The sequence below is a fragment of the Natrix helvetica genome (genome assembly GCF_964273705.1).
Source record: "Natrix helvetica genome assembly, chromosome: 2".
NCBI lineage: Eukaryota > Metazoa > Chordata > Lepidosauria > Squamata > Natricidae > Natrix > Natrix helvetica.
This window is the reverse complement of record NC_138552.1, coordinates 20,024,425-20,045,515: the sequence shown is the minus strand read 5'-3', so window position 1 is coordinate 20,045,515 and position 21,091 is coordinate 20,024,425. Positions and strand designations below refer to the sequence as shown.

Sequence of the window (21,091 nt, the reverse complement as noted above, 5' to 3'; positions counted from 1 at the left end):
CAATCATATTCACAGAAACATAATTTTAAAATAAAAAGCATTTGTGCTCTTGTCACTAGTAAATTAAATCTTGATATAGCTCCCCCTTCAAAGTATATATGATCTCTGACCTAAAACAATCCAAAACCCTATTTTGTACAAATATACTCTTCATCTAAATAGTTTTGAAGCAGGTTATGTTAAATATTTCAAAGAAATAATTCTTTGCCTAGAACTTACCTTTCCTTCCATAACGGTGACTGGAGGACTGTTCATCAGACCATATACACAGAAAACTTAGCATTTCATGGGCATATGTACTATTGGTTCAAACCTTTTCCCTTGAATTGTAACCTTCCACATCATTTTCTCTCTTCCCATTTCTTTATTTAATGAAAAAGCAGATCCAGGTGAATTCCCTTTTCCTCCTCTACACTGAAAGACAGAGAGCTTTCCCTTGCAGCAAAATAATAATAACAAAATATTTCCTGAGACCCTGGGATCTGCAGTCATTCCGAAAGCCAAATGCAAAAGAGCATGAAAGAGCATCTCTAGCCAAAGAGATTCAACGATTCAAACCCGGCCAGGTTGCAATGAGGCCCATCTGGGCAACCCACATCACCTTGGAAACAAGATAGTAAACTTCAAGCAGGGGAGTGATATGTAAACAAGTAACCTGAGATGGATGGACAGCTGATGCCTTCCAGTCAGACTTCGCTGCCTGTTGGTTTCTGCGTTCCTCCTTCCCCCACAGCCCAATCAGGGGAGGAGGGTGTAGGCCAGAGGAAGGGAGGAAGCACAAGGAAGAGATAGGCCTATTTTCCCCAACCCTACAAGAAAGCGTCCATAGTTGCAGGCGGAAGCAACAGGTGACAGATTCAAGGTAACCGAACATCTTATTCTCATTCCCCTTCATCAGTGGTTTCCAGAGGTTACTCTTGTCATTTACATCCCTGTCTTTCCCCTCTTTGCTATTAACGGCATTGGCTATTTAGAAAGTTAAAAAGTTAACTTTCAATTTTAAAAAAGGACATCTGGGATAATAAATACTGTACTGTGGGTTACGGAGAGTCAAAAAAAAGGAAAAAAATACGTAGCAGAGTCAGAATAAATTGCAACTTTGATGTGTCACTTTGAGATTCAGGGGAAGGTGGAGTCGGGGGGATCTGAGAGCCTTCATTGTACTGTTGGAAGAAATGTCCTTCTAGGTTTGGCTCCAAGTGGGGAAAAAGACACTGGAGACATGGAGGCTGCTTGGAAAGATGGTTTAATGGTGGACAGGACCACATGGCCTGAGTCCTGAACAGAAAAGGTGATCACATGCTTCAATGTTGGTGGAGAAGAGAAGGGAAGGGCTGAGATGCTGAGTCCCTGCTTTTATGACCTCTCTGGCCTTTAATCTTGAACTTGTCTTCTAATTGGTTGTCAGACTCCCATGGGCACATGCAGGGGCAACTCTCTAGGCTGCGTTTTGAGTCCAGGTTTGGTTGATTTCTCAGATGCCATGTGGTGAGTTGGGTAAAGGGCCAATATTATCATGCCTTAATCCCATCTCCCTGGAGCTGAAGGAGAGAACTCTTTATTATGTAGAGGGACTGGCTTGGCCACCTTAATGGCCCATTGACAAAGTGGATGGAGGCAGGAAGCTGCAGGGAGCTATTCTCTCTTTAAAACATGTTTCTTCCTTTTCACATCCAGGGAAATATAATATTCTGCCTTTTCAATATTTCCTAGGATGTTTCATTTTTTCTGGGAGAGGGCTAGGTGATAACTTTCCACAATACGTAGCAGATTTGCTGTATGCGATCATCGTCAAATTATGATTAAGGAGGTTGGCTGAAATGGCAAAACTGACTACTTTGAGTAAAGAAAAGAACATAAGTACTTTTGTCTTCACATGGAAACAGCTTCTGAATTTCATGCTTGATGCAGGAAAGAATGAAACTTTGACTTTGGGTTTTATTGATTAGATTGATAGATCTTTATAGAAATGACTTTTTTCATATTATTATGGAAAAGCAAAAAACTGTGATTTGATGCTAATGCCTTATTCTCCTACAACAGAGAGATTTGGAAGTCAATGTTTCTTTTCCTTTTCTTTTCCCCACCTTTCCCCACTTCTCTTTCCCTTCTCCCCTCCCTCCTTACTGTTCTTTTATTTACTTTTGTATTTTGTATTTTATAATAATTTTAAAAATGATGATTAAAGTGCTTTTCAGCCAAGAAATTGAACAACCGATTAAAATAGAGGACAGATAAATTTCATAGTGTACAGAAACCAAAAAGAGTAGGTAGTCTTTGTGGTTTAAAATTTTAAAAAAGCATGCTATTTTTTTAAAGAGCAGAAGAGAATTAAATACTGTGTAAAAATCTTTACTTCCCTGACTTTGCCATATCATCTGAGCTCTCTCGTACTTTAAGGAGGAAACCAAGTGCTTTGCATAGAGACCTTTCAGATTGATGCTATCAGATGCTTGTAAAGCCTTTATGAAGACATTATGAAATTACTGCTCCATATTTGATTGTTGCTGTGGTTTTACATGCACGCATGCACATTCCATGAATTGTAATAAGCATACCTGCTGGAATGTCCTTTTTCTGGTTTTACTTCAGCAAAGTTAAGTTCGCATTTGTATAAATTGATAGACGGGGATCTTCTAGAGAGAGAAGGGACAAAAGGCTGCTCCCCAAAGGCTCCCCAGACAGTAGCAAAGCCAGGAGTCACCCGGATCTGAGATTTTACATCTTTGGTGCTGCATGAAACTGCACTTTACCAGACAAACCAGGTGTGCAATCTGGGGACTCACAACTCCTACTGAAAGAGCAGGTGACGGTGAAAGCTACAAGGGCTTTTATGTCATGTGCCATTTGCACCAATTCCTGAACAAGGAGAGGTTCTACCTTAATCACCTCCCATATGGATTACTGTAGTGTACTCTGCATGGGAAAAGAAAGAAGACACCAAAACATGCATATGTAGAGGTAAAGGTTCCCCTTGCACATAGTGCTAGTCGTTCCCGACTCTACGGGGCGGTGCTCATCTCCATTTCAAAGCCAAAGAGCCAGTGTTGTCCAAAGACATCTATGTGGTCATGTGGCCGGTATGACTCAACACCGAAGGCACACAGGATGCTGCTACCTTCCCAACAAAGGTGGTTCCTATTTTTCTACTTGCATTTTTACATGCTTTCGAACTGCTAGGTTCGTAACAGGAGCTCACTCTGCTACGCAGCGCTAGGGATTCGAACCGCTGAACTTTCTGATCGACAAGGTCAGCATCAGCCACTGAGCCAGCATGTCCCCAGAAACATGCATACATACATATATTTGAAGGATCCCCCATGACATCTACCCATCCCACCAGATCCAGCAGTAAAGGGTTGTTGTGGGACCCAAGAGGGTCTTTTCTGCTGTTGCCCCCACCCTATGGAACATCATTCCTCCTGAGATCATGCTGGGCCTAACCTTGATGACCTTCCAGAAGGGCCTGAAGATGGCTTTGCCATCTGGCCGAGGGATCAGAGACAGGTGTGGGGCAAAGTTGGGTTCCCACCGGTTTAGACTGGTTCGGTAGCAACTCGGCTGGTCACGCACCTGAACCGGTTCTATAGGCATCGCCGTAGGCACTACCATTTTGCTTTTTGCTTCTGTGCATATACAGAAGCAATTTTTTGCTTCTGCTCATGGGCGCATAGCGCACATCAAGCGTGTGTATGCCCAAAGCGCGTCCCTGAGTGAACCGGCAGTAAAAGAAGCTGGAACTCACCCCTGCTGTACGGCCCCTTAAATGTCTATACCAGGGGTGTCCAAACTTGGGAACTTTAAGACTTGTGGACTTCAACTCCCAGAATTCCCCAGCCAGCCATGCTGGCTGGGGAATTCTGGGAGTTGAAGTCCACAAGTCTTAAAGTTCCCAAGTTTGGACACCCCTGGTCTATACCATTCTCGACTGACTCTGCTCTACTGCCAATTGCGTGTGTGCTTTTTTTTGTTTTTGAATTATTTTAACATTTTCTATTCCTCATATTATCATTTTATTTTTGAGTGGGTGTTTTTTTTTTGGCATTGTTGATGGTTTAATTGTAAGCCACTCAGAATCACAAATGTGTGATGGGCAACTATACAAATTGGATGAATGACTAAATGAGAAAGGACGAATGAACAAACAAACAGACGAATCAATCAATAGCACTAGCACTGAGACTTACCGTATTTTTCGGAGTATAAGACACACCTTTTTTCCTCAAAAAAGAGGCTGAAAATCTGGGTGCATCTTATATACTGAATACATCATTTTTTGCCTTTTGAAACCCCGCCCCCTTCACCAAAATGGCCGTGCGTAGCTTTTAGAAGGCTTTTAGAGAGCTCCTGGGGGCTGGGGAGGGCAGAAACTTTGCCCCCCAGCCCCCAGGAGCACTCTATAAGCTTCCTAGTGCCCTTTTTTTGACAAAAAACAGACCTGTTTTTGCAAAAAACTGGCCATTTTGTGCTCGCTTTTGGCCCTCCAGCCCCCCAGGAACACTCTACAAGCCTCCTAAGGGCTATTCATGCCCTTTTGGGGGGGAAAAAGAGGCCTGTTTTCATTTAAAACAGGCCGTTTTTGGGAGGTTTGCAGAGTGCAAAAACTTTTTTTTTAAAATGTGCCTCTTCAAAACCTTGGTGCGTCTTATACTCCGAAAAATACGGTATATACCGCTTCACAGTGCTTTACACTCCCTCTCCAAGGGTTTACAGTGTCAGCATATTGGCCCCAACAATCTGGGTCCTCAGAAGGATGGAATGCTGAGTCAACCTTGAGCTGATGAGAGTTGAAGTGCCGAACTGCTGGCAGCCCACAGTAGCAGAAGGAGCCTGCAGTACTGCATTCTAACCACTGCGCCACCACGGCTCATCATAAATACATAGCTCATAAATAAATTAGGTGTGCATAATAACTCAAGTTATTCAACTCAAACCGTCGGGAGTTCAAATCTTTACAAATTGAGCTATAGGAATTAAATTGCAGTGAAAAAGAAAAGATTGCTTCCAAGGAAACATTCTTAGGACCTGGTTGCTAACAGTGTGTGTGTGTGTGTGTTTCCACTACATCCTATTATTACATTGCTATGTGGTTACTAAGTCTCAATACCAAATTGATAGCACATAATTGATTGATTTGTAGGTGAGGAATGAATGCTTACTACAGAACTGCTCCTTTCTCGGTGATAACCAAATGCAAAGATCTTGTCCTCTTACTTGTCTGGCAAAGAAGGACATCTTAGCTGCTTTCCTTGCTTTTCCGTAACTTTAGCATTCTACGTAATATTTTTTCAAACTTGGGTTTGAAATCTCCGTTTGACCATTGTCCAACTCATGAAGGATGAAGCTGCCTAAATTAGCTTAACATCTATATGTATTAATTACCTTCTTAAAATGTTTTTTTAAACATTGAAAAACGTAATCTGAAATTCCTTTTGCAATGTTCTTCCTCTTCAGAACCACATATTTACATTCTAGAAAAAGTTAGTTCTTCATTTATGTGGCAAAGTAGCCATTTTCTACAGACAGAATTACCAGCACTTTCTCCCCAGTTTGCTCAGGTGCCTTTAACAATGTCTGAATTCATGCAAGCCCTGAATGCTAGCATTCGTAAGAACAGTTCCTAAAGATGCTTGGAAGGCAGGAGATGCAGTTAAGGCCATTTTAAAGATACCAGAATCTGTCTGTCTGTCTCTCTCTCTCTCTCTCTCTCTCTCTCTCCCCCTCCCCCCTCCCTCTGAGGTAGATTCTTTGCCTTTACATTTTTTTTAAAGATATTGAGGCCCTAGGAAGAGTGCAGAGAAAAACAACAAAGATGATAGATCTGAAGGCTAAACCAGGGTGGACTTCAAAAATTTCAGCAACAGGTTCTCTGCCTGGTTGCTGGGTGGGCGTGGCCATGGTGGGCGTGGCCTAGTTGGCCTCCTGCACCATGGCGGTGTGTGTGTGTGTGTTTTCAACTTCCCCAAGCTCCGGAGGCTTTCCTCAAGCCTCTGGGAGGCCATAAACTTCCTCCTGTGGGCTCTGGAGACCCTCCGGAGGCAGGAAATGGAACTTCCAGGTGGCCTGTTTCCCCTCCCCCCCTTCCCAAGCCTCCACGGGGGCCGTGCATTTACCTTGCATCCAAAACGGGATGCATGGAGACTCCTGGGAAGGGTGTGGTGTGGTGGGTGGGGGATTTGGAGGTTCTCCGAACCAGCCGTAACGTTAGCTATGGGTTCTCCCGAACCCGGGCAAACCCATAGCAGCCCCCCCCCCCCAAGAGGTAAACCTTATGACGAGCAATTGAGGGAACTAGGTATGTCTAGTATTATAAAGAGATGGACTAGGCTTGATATGGCTGTATTTGAGGGGTTATCACAGAGAAGAGGGGATTTGACCTATTCCCCAAAGCATTTGAGGGCAGGACAAGAACTTACGGGTGGAAGACCATAACAGAGATCCAACCTAGAAGGACAAATTTCCTGAGAGTGAGAACAATTCATGAGTGAAACGGCTTACCTCCAGAAGCTGTGGATGCTCCATCAATGGAGGTTATCAAGAAGAGTCTGGACAGACATTTGTCATGGGCAAGAGGTTGGGTAGAAAACCTCCAGGGTCCCTCCCAACCCTTTTATTCTTTCTTCTAAGATGAGTGACTTCCCTTTTTTCTAGATGCCAGGCACTGCACGACATGACAAGGAAATGGCCATCCAAGCCAAGAAAAACCTTACCCACACTACCGATCCAATCGAGAAGCTACGCCTTCAGTGCCTGGCGAGGGGCTCAGCAGGCATCAAAGGCCTGGGCAGGTAAATGGATCCATGAAACACGTGATGAAGCCAAGTCTGGTGGCAACCAGACATATATACAGTGGTGGAGCCTGCATCCTTTAACTACGATAGCTAGTTCAGCCTCTTTTCAGCTTTATTTCAAATGTCCCAGAGAACTTAAGACCAGGAACCAGCCACTCTGTCTGGGGATGAGTGAGAATCTGCTCTTTAGCTGGACTTTTCCCTCAACACTCTTACGATCTGTTTGCATTCATATTTTCTTTCACATTTTTAGCACATTAAAGAAACATGATTAAGAAAAAGGTAAGAAGACCTGAATGGGAAGGGAGGGAGGAAGGAAGGAAAAAAGGAAGGAAGGAAGGATTCTAGTGCTACTACTCCTTATATCTGGATGGAAAATTCCAGATGATGACAAGATAATAGTTGTTCTGACCTAGGCTTTCCCAGCAGCACAAAGCCGAGTCCTCATCCCGATAACTCCTTTTATTTAATTTGCAGTAAATTCCTCTCCAGCAATGTCCCGGCCCACAGTCTCTCAAGATAATTCACAATTACTGATCTTTATCAGGCTTGGAGAGTTCCAGGCCAATATCTTTCAGAGGCCACAATATTTGGCAAGAATACAGGAATGAACTAAAGTGTCAGTTCTGGTCGCCACGATGTAAAAAAGATGTGGAGACTCTAGAAAGAGTGCAGAGAAGAGCAACAAAGATGATTAGGGGACTGGAGACTAAAACATATGAAGAATGGTTGCAGGAACTGGGTATGTTTAGCTTAACAGAAAGAAGGACTAGGGGAGACATGATAGCATTGTTCCAATATCTCAGAGGTTGCCACAAAGAAGAGGGAGTCAAACTATTCTCCAAGGCACCTGAGGGTAGAACAAGAAGCAATGGGTGGAAACTAATCAAGGAGAGAAGCAACTTAGAACTGAGGAGAAATTTCCTGACAGTTTGAACAATTAATCAGTGGAACAGCTTGCCTCCAGAAGTTGTGAATGCCCCAACACTGGAAGTCTTTAAGAAGATGTTGGATAGCTATTTGTCTGGAGCGGTATAGGGTTTCCTGCCTAGGCAGGGGGTTGGACTAGAAGACCTCCAAGGTCCCTTCCAACTCTACTATTGTCTCCTGTAAGCACCCCTCCCCTTTTGTTCCTCCTTTATTTCCTCTGGGAGGAGCCATTCATCGTCCACCTGTGGCCTTACTCCCAAGTCAACCCTTGTTGTTTAGCTGTTCCCTTCGTCTGGCAACTTTGTGCATGCGCACATTGGGAACAGGCTCCAGCTGTTCTTCTGTCTCACTGATGGCTGACTCCAAAGGCAGCTGATAACTGTCAGACAGCACTGGCCCCCTCTCTGCCTCCAACACAGAGCCCTCATCAGAGCCATCCCCGGACTCCAGGACAGGCCCATGTTCCTCCCCAACCTCCTCACTGCCCGAATCTGCTGCTAAGTCTGCTGGCCGCTAGTGGGCCACAACAATAGCAAAGAGATCTAGTAACAAATTATTCTTGCGGCATGCCATCTAGTGGAAAAAAATTCTGTGGTCAAAGGAGATGAATTGCATGGTACGTTTTTTAATCTGGAAACCCTTAAAAAGTTTCCGAATGACAGAACTCTGTGTTCTGTGAATAATTTGTGCGTATTGTGTATTGAACTGTATTTAACCCAAAGGTGTTTTTTTCAAGAGGCAACTGGACTTTCTTGGTTTCACTTCTTGGATGAAAAAAGCATCATTGGGACAACCATGATCTGGATGATTAAGAATCTCCATAAACATTGAACTGTATTTAACTTTTCTAGATAAACGTATTAGTCATTCTATCATCTTGGTTTCTAGAATAGAAAGAGATAGAGAAATGCAGCCTGTTCAAACACAACAGTCCCTAGAAATCCAGTGAAAGGGAAAATAGGCTAACAAGGGCAAAATTGTTATTTGTGTGGCAATAAATTAAAACTAATTAATTAATTAATTAAGCAAACATTTTAATAGGGTAAATTCCATAAAAAGGGTATTAAAATTGAAAATGTCCACATTTACTCATCTTCTAATGCAGTGTTTCTCAAACTTGGCAACTTTAAGTCCTGTGGACTTCAACTCCCAGAATCCCCCAGCCAGCATAGCTGGCTGGGGAATTCTGGGAGTTGAAGTCCACAGGACTTAAAGTCGCCAAGTTTGAGAAACACTGTTCTAATGTATAGCATATCACTTCTCAAGCAGGATATAAAGCCAATCCCAATGGATGGGGAGGTTTATGTAGGAGAATAGAAAATGATGATCCTTGAGATATTCCAGCCAAAGGCATTTTTACCATTACACATTCAATTCTGAAATGTCAATTATGCCTAGAAACAAACCTTTGGTTATTATAACTACTCCAAAATTGGCACAGCCTGTTCCGTATGACCCACCTCGGTTAGCAATTGTTGTATTTTTCAGCAACTGCCGTACTTCAGCTGTTTTCTAAAGAGAGACTCCTACTCCGAGATGTGGTGCTGGCAACCAGCTTAGCTGGCTTCAAATAAATATTGGACCAATTCATGGAAGTCATCATGGGACTCCTTGCTGGCAAGATGACTGCTTCTGAGGACCATCTGGTGAAACACTTGTGGACTTCCTTGGGCCATTGGTTGGCCATTGTGATGGAATGTATACCTGGAGAAGCAGTGGAGGAGACTCTTGGTAGCACAGAGATTTCCTAGGGGGGAGATGGTGCATTCCAGAGCGAAGTCCGAATTAAGAGACTGCGTACTTCTAAGCTACATATGGGGTGTAGGGAGAGGAGAAGTTCAGGGTAGCGGCCGTTAGAATCTCTCAGCATATATCTATCAGGTGGAGGATTAAAGTTTTAGTTTGGCCATATTCTGTCCATTAGGAGTAAACAAATGTACTCAGTTGGAATTCAATGCGTCTTCCATGGGCTTGGACCAGAGATGATATTCAGCAGGTTCTGACCAGTTCTGGAGAACCGGTAGTGAAAACTTTGAGTAGTTCAGAGAACTGGTAAATACCACCTCTGACTGGCCCCACCCCTATCTATTCTCTGCCTCCTGAGTCCCAGCTGATCGAGAGGAAATGGGGATTTTGCAGTATCCTTCCCCTGCCATGCTCGCCAAGCCATACCCGCCAAGCCACACCCACAGAACTGGTAGTAAACCTGTGGCTTTTCGGGTGCGTTTCAAGGTGTTGATTATCATCTTTAAAGCGCTCCATGGCTCAGGACCTAGTTATCTGCAGGATCGCATCCTACCCCACACATCCCTACGGCCAATCCACTCTCACAGAGAGGGACTCCTCCGGGTACCTTCCGCTAAGCAATGCGGGCGGGCGGTGCCCAGGAGTAGAGCCTTCTCTGTGATGGGCCCAACCCTCTGGAACGACCTGCCCCCCGATATTAGAATCATTGTTGATCTCCGCTCCTTCCGTAAGAAACTCAAGACCCACCTGTTCCAATTAGCTGGCCTGGCTCAATTGTAATCGAAAGCAAAATATAGTATAATTGAATCCTGACCTTCCTGGATGGCATTTTAAATTTTTAAATTTTGGGGTTTTAAATTGGTTTTTAATTGGTACTATTTTAATTATTGTAAAATAGTTTAGTTTTGTACGGACTGTGTGTTTGTTGGTTTGTCTGGTTTTGTGTGTTGCTTTGTTATTCTTTTTGTATATTGTCTGTACACCACCCCGAGTCCCTTTGGGGAGAGGGGGCGGTTTATAAATTAAATTAAATAAATAAATAAATAAATAAAGTAAAAAAAATTGAATCCCACCACTGGCTTGGACCTCACAGTCACCAGATTGCTAAACTAGAGAAAAGAAGGAGCAAGGCAGACATGCTAGCCAGGGGTGAGTTCCTGCCGCCATTACTACCGGCTCGGCGCCCAAAAAGGTTTGCATGCGAGTGCGCATTTGCACTTAAAACGGTCTGCGCATGTGCACAACATTAAAAAGGGCAGAACAGAAAAGCAAGATGGCACCACCGAGGATAGAACTGGTACGGTCACTTGTCCGCTGGAGTTACTACTTATTTGGCCGAACCGGACCGTACTGGTAGGAACCCACCTCTGATGATAGCAGTATTCCAGTATTTGAGATGCTGCCACAAAGAGGAGGGGGTCAATTTATTTTCCAAAGTACCAAAAGGCAGGACAAGAAACAATGGATGGAAACTAATCATGGAGGGGAGCAACCTGGAATTAAGGAGAAACTTCCTAAGAGTGAGGACAATTAGCCAGTGAAACAGCTTGCCTTCAGAAGTTGTAACAGGTGCTTCATAGAATAGAATAGAATAAATTTAATTTGTTAGCCGCTCCCTCTCCAATAGGACTCGGGGCGGCGTACAATAAAAAAACCCATACATATATACATATACATACAATACATATACACATACATACAAACACATACATGTATCCGGAGGAGGTAACACTCGTTAAAAGCATACAATAGTAATAATAGAATTAAAATTAACAATTAAAATACCCTCAGTTAAAATTACAAATTTAAAAAGATTGTCAGGAGCAATGGGATAAAACTATGGTTGAGCCAGGCCAGATAATTGAAAGAGGTGGGTCTTGAGCTTTACACGGAAGGAGCGGAGATCGGAGGTAATCCTGATGTCAAGGGGGAGGTCATTCCACAGGGCTGGGCCCATCACAGAGAAGGCTCTGCTCCTAGGTGTCGCCCCCCGACACTGTTTAGTGGACGGCACCTGGAGAAGTCCCTCTCTGTGCGAGCGGATTGGTCGCAGGGATGTATGGGGCAGGATGCGATCCCGCAGGTAACTAGGTCATCACTGGAGGTTTTTAAGAAGAGACTGGACAGTCACTTGTCTGAAATGGTATAGGACCGTGATGGTGAACCTATGGCATGCATGCCACAGGTGGCACATGGAGCCATTTTCAGGGCATGCGATTGCCCTGTCAGCTGGCCAGCACACATGGGACTTTCAAGTGACTTCTGGTTTGCTCATAGGGTCATTTTTTGTCTTCCGGAGCCTTCAGGGAAGCCTCCTGAGGGCTCCTGAACGCTCCGGAGGACTAAAATCAGCCCTACAAGCAACCTGGAAGTGACTTCCGGATTGCTCGTAGGATCATTTTTTGCCCTCCGGAGGCTTCAGGGAAACTCCTGAAGCCACCAGAGGGCCTCCGGGGGAGCGGGGGAGGCTGTTTTCGCACTCCCCAGGCTCTTATAAAGCCTCTAGAACCTGGGGAGAGTGAAAAAAGCATGCAAAAAATGGGGGGGTCACGCCTGTCATGCGCGCATGTGGGCTGTGGGGGGTTATGCATTGCATCATGGGTGTGGCATGCCCACGCACGATCCCTCTGCATTCCCCCCGTTTATGGCATGCGAGCCAAAAAAGGTTCAGAATCGCTGGTATAGGATCTCCTGCTTGAGCAGGGAGCTGGACTAAAAGACCTCCAAGGTCCCTTCCAGCTCTATTCTGATTCTGATAAACTAAATGGGCTAGAATTCTAATCTAGCAGGGCACTGCTTATGTTCTAGTAGACTCATCTAGTAGTCAGCTAAATCAGATGTTACCAGTTCAAAGATAATTTGCCCAAGCAGTCTTTGTCCAGGAAGATTGCAATTAGGTCCTCAATAAGAGTAGCAAAAAGTAGTTCAAGCCAAGAGGGTGTAAAAATTAGAAATAACGGTACCCTTAATATATACGCTCATATTCAGAATTGCTGATCTGAGCGGCATGGTGGCTTAGAGGTGGAGCTCTCACCTCACAATCAAGAAGGCTGTGAGTTTGATCCTAGGTAGTGGCAGATATTTCTCTCTCTCTGGGCCCAAAGAAAAAATATCTGCTGTGAGCTTCACTTAGGTGTCAGGAAGGGCACCCCACCAGCAAATGCTCAGCTCCATTCAGTTGCCATGACTCCACCCCAATGCAAGGGATTACCGAGTCATTAAAAGAAAAGAAAAAAAAACCCAGGATTGCTGATCTAACTTTTCAAGGGAACAGCCATTATATCCACATGTAGCTGAATACTCCAAATGGATCATTTGTTCGTGCCACATCAATCTTATTTCAACTGATTTTTCAATTTGCTGATTGCTAGTTAGGCTTTTCCTACAGGTGCATGTAACTGTCCAAATGCTATTCGAGCCCAATTCAGGGATTTGTAGGTTGACCCATGTTTACTATATCTGCACATACTCCTTTTTGATTCAGAGTAGAAATACCATTCTATACCAGGTAAAGATGGGGCTTGGTTATGTACGAGTTGCTCAAATTAGTTGCTATAGAAGTAACATAAACATTCAAACTGTTTAATGTTTAGCACCCGAAACTGGGAACACCCACTGTGACAATTGGAAAAGGGGTCAGATAAGAAGGAACTGCTACGCAGCCGAACATCGTGATAGACTGTATCTCAGAAGCAACACTCTTGTTGTTTTCCTTAAAGGCTTCTTTGCTAGATTTGTACATCGTTGTCCTATTTCTCTTCCTCTTTGATCTTTGTAACTCTTTTCTTTACAGTCAACCTTCTTTTCTTCAGGGTTTTCCGCATCATGGATGACAACAAAAGCAGGACCCTTGATTTCAAAGAGTTCGTGAAAGGGCTCCATGATTACGCTGTGCTGATCGACAAAGCCGAAGCCGAAAAGATTTTCCAAATCTTTGATAAAGATGGGAACGGAACAATTGACTTTGATGAATTCCTCCTAACATTAAGAGTGAGTGCCAAGCAGCAACAACAAAATTAGTTTCCCACATGATTGCATTGACACAGGCTAGGTCATATCCAGCTCCACCCTGGTGTGTGTGTGGGAAAGGCCTTGGGAGACCAGGTGAAGAGATGCTGCCCAGGGGACGGTCAGATAAGAGACAGCATAGCCCACACTGGATAGTGGGCAGAGCAAAAAGCTCAGAAGGGACCCTCCCTAGTTCTCCCTGCAAAGGAGACAGTACAGGGGTCCCCAGCCCCCAGGCCATGGCCCACTACCGGGCCGTGTCCTATTCAGAATTGGGCCACATGAGTGGCTGGCTAGCGCGCACACATGCATGCAGCTCAACTCGCAGGAATAGTGGGCTGGTGGGCAGTCGCGCACATGCGTGTTAGCCTGCTGCTCACGCTAGCCCAGTGATGGGTAACCTTTTTGTCATCATGTGCCGAAAGCACGCAAATGTGTGCCCATACCCATAATGCAATGTGCATGCGCGTGTAAATCCCCCTGTGCTTCCCGCGCCCCTACACTGTGTGTGTGACCCCCCCCCATGCCCCGTTTCTGACCTGAAGCCTCCTGGGACCAAAAACGGGGCATGGGGGTATGCCGCACCCCCACGCTCCCCCTGCCCCCTGCATGCACGCAAAATCCCCCTGCCCCTGCTGCACATGCACGCGCATTTCCAACATGCACCCCACCCCCTGCGCATGCACAGCAGAGACCCGAAAATCAGCTGGCTGGTGGGAGGCACGCATGCATGTGCGGTGGAACTGAGGTGGGGCAATAGCTTGTATGCCCGCAGAGAGGGCCCCATGTGCCACCTGTGGCATGTGTGCCATAGGTTCACCATCACGGAGCTAGCCCATAGGGGCTGCATGCACACTCATGTGGCCCAGTTCTCCTTTTCACCAGTCAGAAAGGTTGGGACTGCTGAGATAGTAGAAAAAAAATGTACTTTCAGACTTGCAAGATGCTGTTAAAATACAGTAGCTTTACAATGAAGTTGAATTAAATTCATCTGGTTGTGTTTCCTGTCTCGACTACCTGACAAAGCTAACAAAATCAGTGCATTTACTGGACAAACTTGTTTGTTGGTATGGGGAAATTACTTGGGGAAATCCCTGATAGGTGCTGCTAGGAACACCCTAACCGGAGTATTTCAACGTCAGTGTGAATTGCTGACACTCTTTCTGGGTACAGAGGTCTTAGTGCTTCACACACATTTGTGAACTCCACATTTGAGTCAAAGTCACGCAGAACGAAGTTGGGGCAGATCTGATCCAGGCATTTTGCTCTGTGCAAGGCTAACTGATTGGGGATCAGTGCTGTTGCGAATCTGTTTCCACCCACATTTTCTAACAGTTAAAAAAAAAGATGTTTGTTCTAAGAAAAGGAAGGACAAATAGACACTCAGCGGAATTAACATACATACAGCGGCTTAAAAGAAATCAGTTTTTTTTCATAATAAAAAAGTATGGCTAGGAAGTAGTGATTAAATAAGATTTTAATTCACTGGTTGATATGCCTCTCAAATGGGTTGTGATTGTGTAGGGAAACTTAGATAGCAGGCTTCTATCCGGTACGTGGTTACATGAAAATTACAGACAAGAGTTTTAGAGTCTTTAACATCAAAAACTACACTAGCTTTCAACTCCATGAGACACAGTAGATTGAGGTACTAGGTAAAATCTTATCTATTATTGCCGCAGTATACGCTGTACTTATCTTTTCTGAAATCCCAGTTTGATGCCCGGAGTTGCATCTGTGAGATGAAAAGCCAACTGATATAAATCGGTTTCAATTAAAAAAAGAAATAAATCCTGTTGTAGCCCCTTTGAACTCCTGCACATGCTCTTTCTATATCTTCTACATCTCTAACCATTCTGTTTTTCATCGACTTTCAGCCTTCAGTCTTAAAGCGAGTGGCACAACAATATAATTCAGATGCCAGCAGTGCTTCCTCCCCATCACCAACTCAAAACCATTGTCCTCAGTTACAAGGGAATTGAGCCTGATTGGCCAAATCCCAAAGAACAACCAGTGAATTTTTGTTGTTGCTAGTTGCGAAGTCGTTTCCGACCCATCACGACCCCATGGACAACATTCCTCCAGGCCTTCCTGTCCTCTACCATCCTCTGGAGTCCATTTAAGCTCACACCGACTGCTTCAGTGACTCCATCCAGCCACCTCATTCTCTGCCGTCCCTTTCTTCTTTTGACCTCAATCTTTCCCAGCATTAGGCTCTTCTCCAGTGAGCCCTCCCTTCTCAATAGGTGGTATTTGAGTATTTGAGTTGCATCTTGAAGAGCAGTCAGGGTTGACCTCCTCCAGGACTGACCGGTTTGATCGTCTTGCAGTTCAAGGGAATTGCAGGAGTCTTCTCCAGCATCATGGTTCAAAGGCCTTCATTCTTTGGCGCTCAGCCTTTCTTTTTTTTCTTTTTTTTGAAAATTTTTTATTGGTTTTTACAAATTTTTTAAAGGAAAAGGGGTAAAAAAAGGTATAAATTTTTTTGACAGCTACATCATGCGGGAGGAGGTAATCCCCCCAAATCTCGCAACTTTTACAAAGAAAAATAGGAAAACATCAACATTTGAATAAACATTGGCAGTTTTTGATTTTACATTAAATCATCAGTATATTCAATCATTTTTTGTATCACTTCCAAGAATTACATTATAACAACAATTGCAATCATGTTTCAACTCATTTTTGTGACCTGAGTCTTCTCAGTGTTGGATCCTCCCCCTGTCTTCTGGCAGAGCCTCGGCCCCTCCCTCCTTCATATCTTGTGTACTGTCCCCTGTTTCGTCTAGGAGGGCTTTGTGTTTTTTAATGAAAGCCTCCACCTCCACAACTGTATTAATTCTAATTGGCGCTCAGCCTTTCTTATGGTCCAACTTTCACAGCCATACATTGCAACTGGGAAAACCATCGCCTTGACTATAAGTACTTTTGTTGTCATGGTGATGCCTCTGCTTTTTAGTATGCTGTCTAGATTTGCCATAGCTTTCCTCCCCAGGAGCAAGCGTCTTTCAATTTCTTGGCTGCAGTTCCCATCTGCGGTGATCTTGGAGCCCAGGAAAATAAAATCTGTCGCTACCTCCATTTCTTCCCCATCTATTTGCCAGGAATTGAGAGTGCCAGATGCCAGGATCTTACTTTTCTTAATGTTGAATTTCAAACCAGTAGATAGCAGTGGAATATAAGCCAGGAGACTGTCGCTCTTTTCAAATACAAATAAAATTATAGCAAACTTCTGGAGAAGGTTTGGTAGCCAAAATGCATCAGATTATGCAATATAGCACTAGTTCACGAAGATCAGTAACCTGTGCATAGCTCCATAGATCAGTATTCCCTCCATTTTGGCTTACAAATAATATGGTGCACACACTAGTAAACAACTGGAGTTATCCAGCTGTCCCAAAGCACCATTTTGGAAGGTATGACATTAGCTCAGAGGCAAATAATGGTTTGCACATAGCTAAATGTCTTTGGAGATTCTCAGTCATCCAGGTCATGGTTGTCTCAAAGGTGCTTTTTTCAAGAGGCAACTGGACTTTCTGGTTTTTCTTTGAAGATCTTTCGCTTCTCATCCAAGAAGCTTCTTCAATTCTGACAGGATAGTGAAGAATGAAAGGATTTATATTCCTTGCTGAAAAAGCTTCTTGGATGAGAAGCGAAACGTCTTCAAAGGAAAAGCAGAAAGTCCAGTTGTCTCTTGAAAAAAACACCTTTGAGATTTGCACGTACCATATTTTTCGGAGTATAAGATGCTCTGAAAAAAAGGAGGCTGAAAATCTGGGCATGCCTTATACACTGAATACAGCATTTTTGGCCTCCTGAAACCTCGCCCCCTTTGCAAAAATGGCCATGCATAGCTTTTAGGAGGCTTCCAGAGTGCTTCTTGGGGCTGGGAAGGGCAAAAATGAGTGAAAGGCCATTCCCCCCTCCCAGCTCCCAGGAGCACTCTATAAGCCTCCTAAAGGCTATGCATGCTATTTTTAAAAACAAAAAATGGGCCCATTTTCGCAAAAAAACAGCCGTTTTTGGAAGGTTTGCAGAGTGCAAAAACTTTTTAAAAAAATTTGCCTCTTCAAAATCTTGGTGCACCTTATACTCCGGTGCGTCTTATACTTCAAAAAATACGGTAGGTTTCCCTGCTTCAATTTAGTTATGTCATATTTTTCTACATTGCATCCACTGTTCTTGGGCACTGTTCTTTTTTTTTTTCCTTTTCTTTTGACCATCCCTGTTCACATCTTTCATTTAATGTTCTGAAAATGGTAGAGGAAACATAACTCTCCGCACCCACTTTAGATATTATGAAACGGAAAGTAACAAGATAAGGCTGGGAAGAAAGTGGCCTTAAAATAATGTTGCTTTATGCTTTTTTCTTAGCCTCCTATGTCCAATGCAAGGAAAGAAGTCATCATGCAAGCTTTTCGAAAGCTAGATAAGACCGGGGACGGAGTCATCACCATTGAAGATTTGCAAGGGGTCTACAATGTAAAGCATCATCCCAAGTATCAAAATGGAGACTGGAGTGAAGACCAAGTTTTTAGGACTTTCCTGGACAACTTTGATTCACCCTATGATAAAGATGGACGGGTAAGTGAGAAGGAGATTAAAAGCAAAGCCCAAGTTAAGTCAATCATGTCACACATTCCATAGGCTCTGTTGTTGTTTTTTAAAGAGGGATTTGCTGAAATTGTCAACAGAAACCTTTCCTCTTTGTCCTCCTCTTGGGTAGCCACTGGACATAGAAAGGAGGCATCATGAACTGTATATTGATACTCAATAGTTCTGCCTCTTTCCATTCCCCCAGAGCCCTAGAATGCAACTTACTCCTTAGCAGGGGTCGCCAACTTTAAACACAAGAGCCACAAAGGTCCTAATAGAAAGCCCCCCTTTCAATTCTGGAGCCGACCGGAAGTCCTGTTCCCCCATGATAGAGTCTCCTCCTAGTGTGGTGTCCTTTTTCCTCTGCCAACATGAAGTCTGATTCCCCCACCATAGAGTCTCCTCCTAGTGCAGCGTCCTCTTTCCTCTACCTGTCTTAACCAAAAGCACTAACCCTAACCTTAACCCTATCAATTGTGGAGCCAACCGACGACAGGGAGCCGCAGCAGAGATATGAAAGCGCCATATGCGGCTCCAGAGCCACAGTTTGCTAATCCCTGTCCTATAGGAAAATAGAATATATCTTACCTTTCAAAGGAAATTCACCGAGATTATGCAAACTATGTTTCTATATCTCTTACGATGCTTAATTTTGTTCTAGAATTGTGAAATTAAAGCCAAGCTCTTTGTGGTTTTCATAAGAAAAATGTGAGGGGAAGGGTTAGGTTGACTCATATATTATGTGTTCAATGGGGCAGGTCCTATGGATCTTGCATTCCAGTAAAACACGTTTCACTTCTTTCTTTCAGTGGGATTGTTCTTCGTGCTTCTTGTAAGAGCAGTGCAATTGAATTGCACCTTGACAAACCTAGGCAGATTTTAAGATCAAGGTCCTATGAGGCTTCCAGATCCAGACAGACAGGCATGTGCTAGCCAATCAACCAGACATTGTGGTAGTATACATGTCAGGGATCCTAGTAACAGACCCAATGCAACCAAAACTCTGAGGCCCGAGTGTTCCTCAAAGTACAGATTTATTAGGCATGTCATATTGACTCTGAAAGTCCTGCGGTTTTCCCCACCCAAATTAAAAGTAAAAGTTCTCTCTCCCCCATCCACATGTCCATCACATGGTCCAATCAGGTCACAGTCCAAACTCCAGTTGGTTTCAGTCCACGCCTCCCCAGCACCTGGTGGAAACGTCCTTGGTTCCCAGGATAAAGAATTTTATTTTGGCTACAAGTCCCTAGCTACCTCTATTCCCCCTTCCCATTCCCACAGCTCCAACCAGTCTTGTTGGGGCAGCCCTGAAGATGCTCCAAAATGACTTCATACAAAGACCAGAGAAATATGGTGGTGACAGAAGTAGGCATGCCAAGCAACAGCGACATCAGGAAGGTTTGAGGAATGGAGAAGTACTAGGGCCTGAAGGAGATATTGGAGACAATGTGGAAAATAAGGCCAAAGAACTCCCTATTTTAGCACTACACTCTCCTGGAGAGAGAGACCTGATGTTGTTCTTGGGATCTGTTGGAGCCACTTTCCCAGCTTAGAAGTCACAACACCAAATGATGATTTAACAGCTGACTAACAGCTGTAAGGCTATAAACCAAGATGATGCAATGAGAATGAGTCACCAGGGTTACTGCCACTTTAAGAACCTGTCTATATAAGGGAGGCCACGTGAAGATGTCTCTCTCTCTCCCTCTCTCCCTCTCTCTCTCTCTCTCTCTCTCTCTCTCTCTCTCTCTCTCTCTCCTTCCATGTTATAGTTGAAGATTGATTGATTGCCTGGTTTTGTCTAGTGTGTATGTGTGTGTGTGTTATATGTATGTATGTACAGTATGTATGTATGTATGTATGTATGTATGTATGTATGTATATATGTAAGTCTCAAAATAGTAGTCACACTGCACACACTCTGACACATTTCCTTAAGCTGGAAAACTGACTCCGACAGATCCCAGGAACAACGTTGTGGCTCTCTGTCCAGAAGAGTGTAGTAGTACTAAGAGCAGCTAAGATACTGTGCAGAACTCTCGAACTCCTAGGTCTCTGATACAGGCCTGAGATGGAGGGACATACTACTCATAGGAGTGAAAAGGGAATCTTCCCATAGAACATAATTTATCTTTTAATTCTTGCACGTCCTAGTTTACACATTTATTTAAATAAAAACGTTATTTTTCTTTTTTAAACTTTTCTATCGTAGGTCACAACAGAGGAATTCATGAACTATTACGCTGGTGTCAGTGCTTCAATAGATACCGATGTCTATTTCATTGTGATGATGAAAAATGCTTGGAAAATCTGATCTCCTAAAATGACTCTGTTATTCTTGTGCTTTTGCTCTGAACATCTTCTTCATCCAACGTGCAGGACAGTGGTTATACTAGCTATACGGAATGACGTTGGCAGCCTTTACCAAAAGAAATTAAAATGTCTTATTCCTACTGTGATCATTGTGTCCATTGTTTAGCTCCGCCAAAGTCAGGGAAAAATGGATTTTTCAGCAAGCAAGATTTCTCAGTGCAAATAACATGGTAAATCAGTTAGTAACTTCCCCAAGAACAAATGGCGGTGGGAGCAGAGGTTTTTTTTTTAAAAAAAAACTTTTCTCCAGCTACAAGCCTAGCATTGAAAAGGCTACTTAAGCTATCAAGTCCATCTTGCTCCTCTGGGCTGCAACTCAAAATATCTCCATCAGAGGACCTCCCAACCTCAACTTGAATGTATCTCATGAAATACTTAGATAATTGCCACCTGTTAGGAAGTTTTTTGATAACATTCCATTATAATCTTTGTTTCTGTATCAGAAGACTTCTAACCTACCTGCTCCGGCTATATTTGTCTTATTTTCCTTCCCCCAAAAATACTTGGTATAAGTTGAGGGAACATCATGTAGAACAGGGGTGTCAAACTCGATTTCATTGAGGGCCGCATAAGGTTGTGTTTGACCTCGGGGGGAGGGGGCGTAGCCAGGGGGGGCATGGTCAGTTCAACATCACTCTCAAAGCATC

At 43.7% G+C, this 21,091-nt stretch overlaps 1 protein-coding gene across 1 annotated transcript; it reads left to right on the top strand.

Annotated features, from left to right (window-relative positions):
* Positions 1 to 737: 737 nt before the first annotated feature.
* CAPSL (calcyphosine like) lies at positions 738 to 20,543 on the top strand. Its single transcript, XM_081940546.1, has 5 exons — positions 738 to 862; positions 6,652 to 6,788; positions 13,280 to 13,457; positions 17,850 to 18,059; positions 20,284 to 20,543. Exons 2-5 carry the CDS (start codon positions 6,652 to 6,654, stop codon positions 20,383 to 20,385), a joined length of 627 nt encoding a protein of 208 aa, XP_081796672.1. The 5' UTR covers positions 738 to 862; the 3' UTR covers positions 20,386 to 20,543.
* The last annotated feature ends 548 nt before the right edge of the window (positions 20,544 to 21,091 follow it).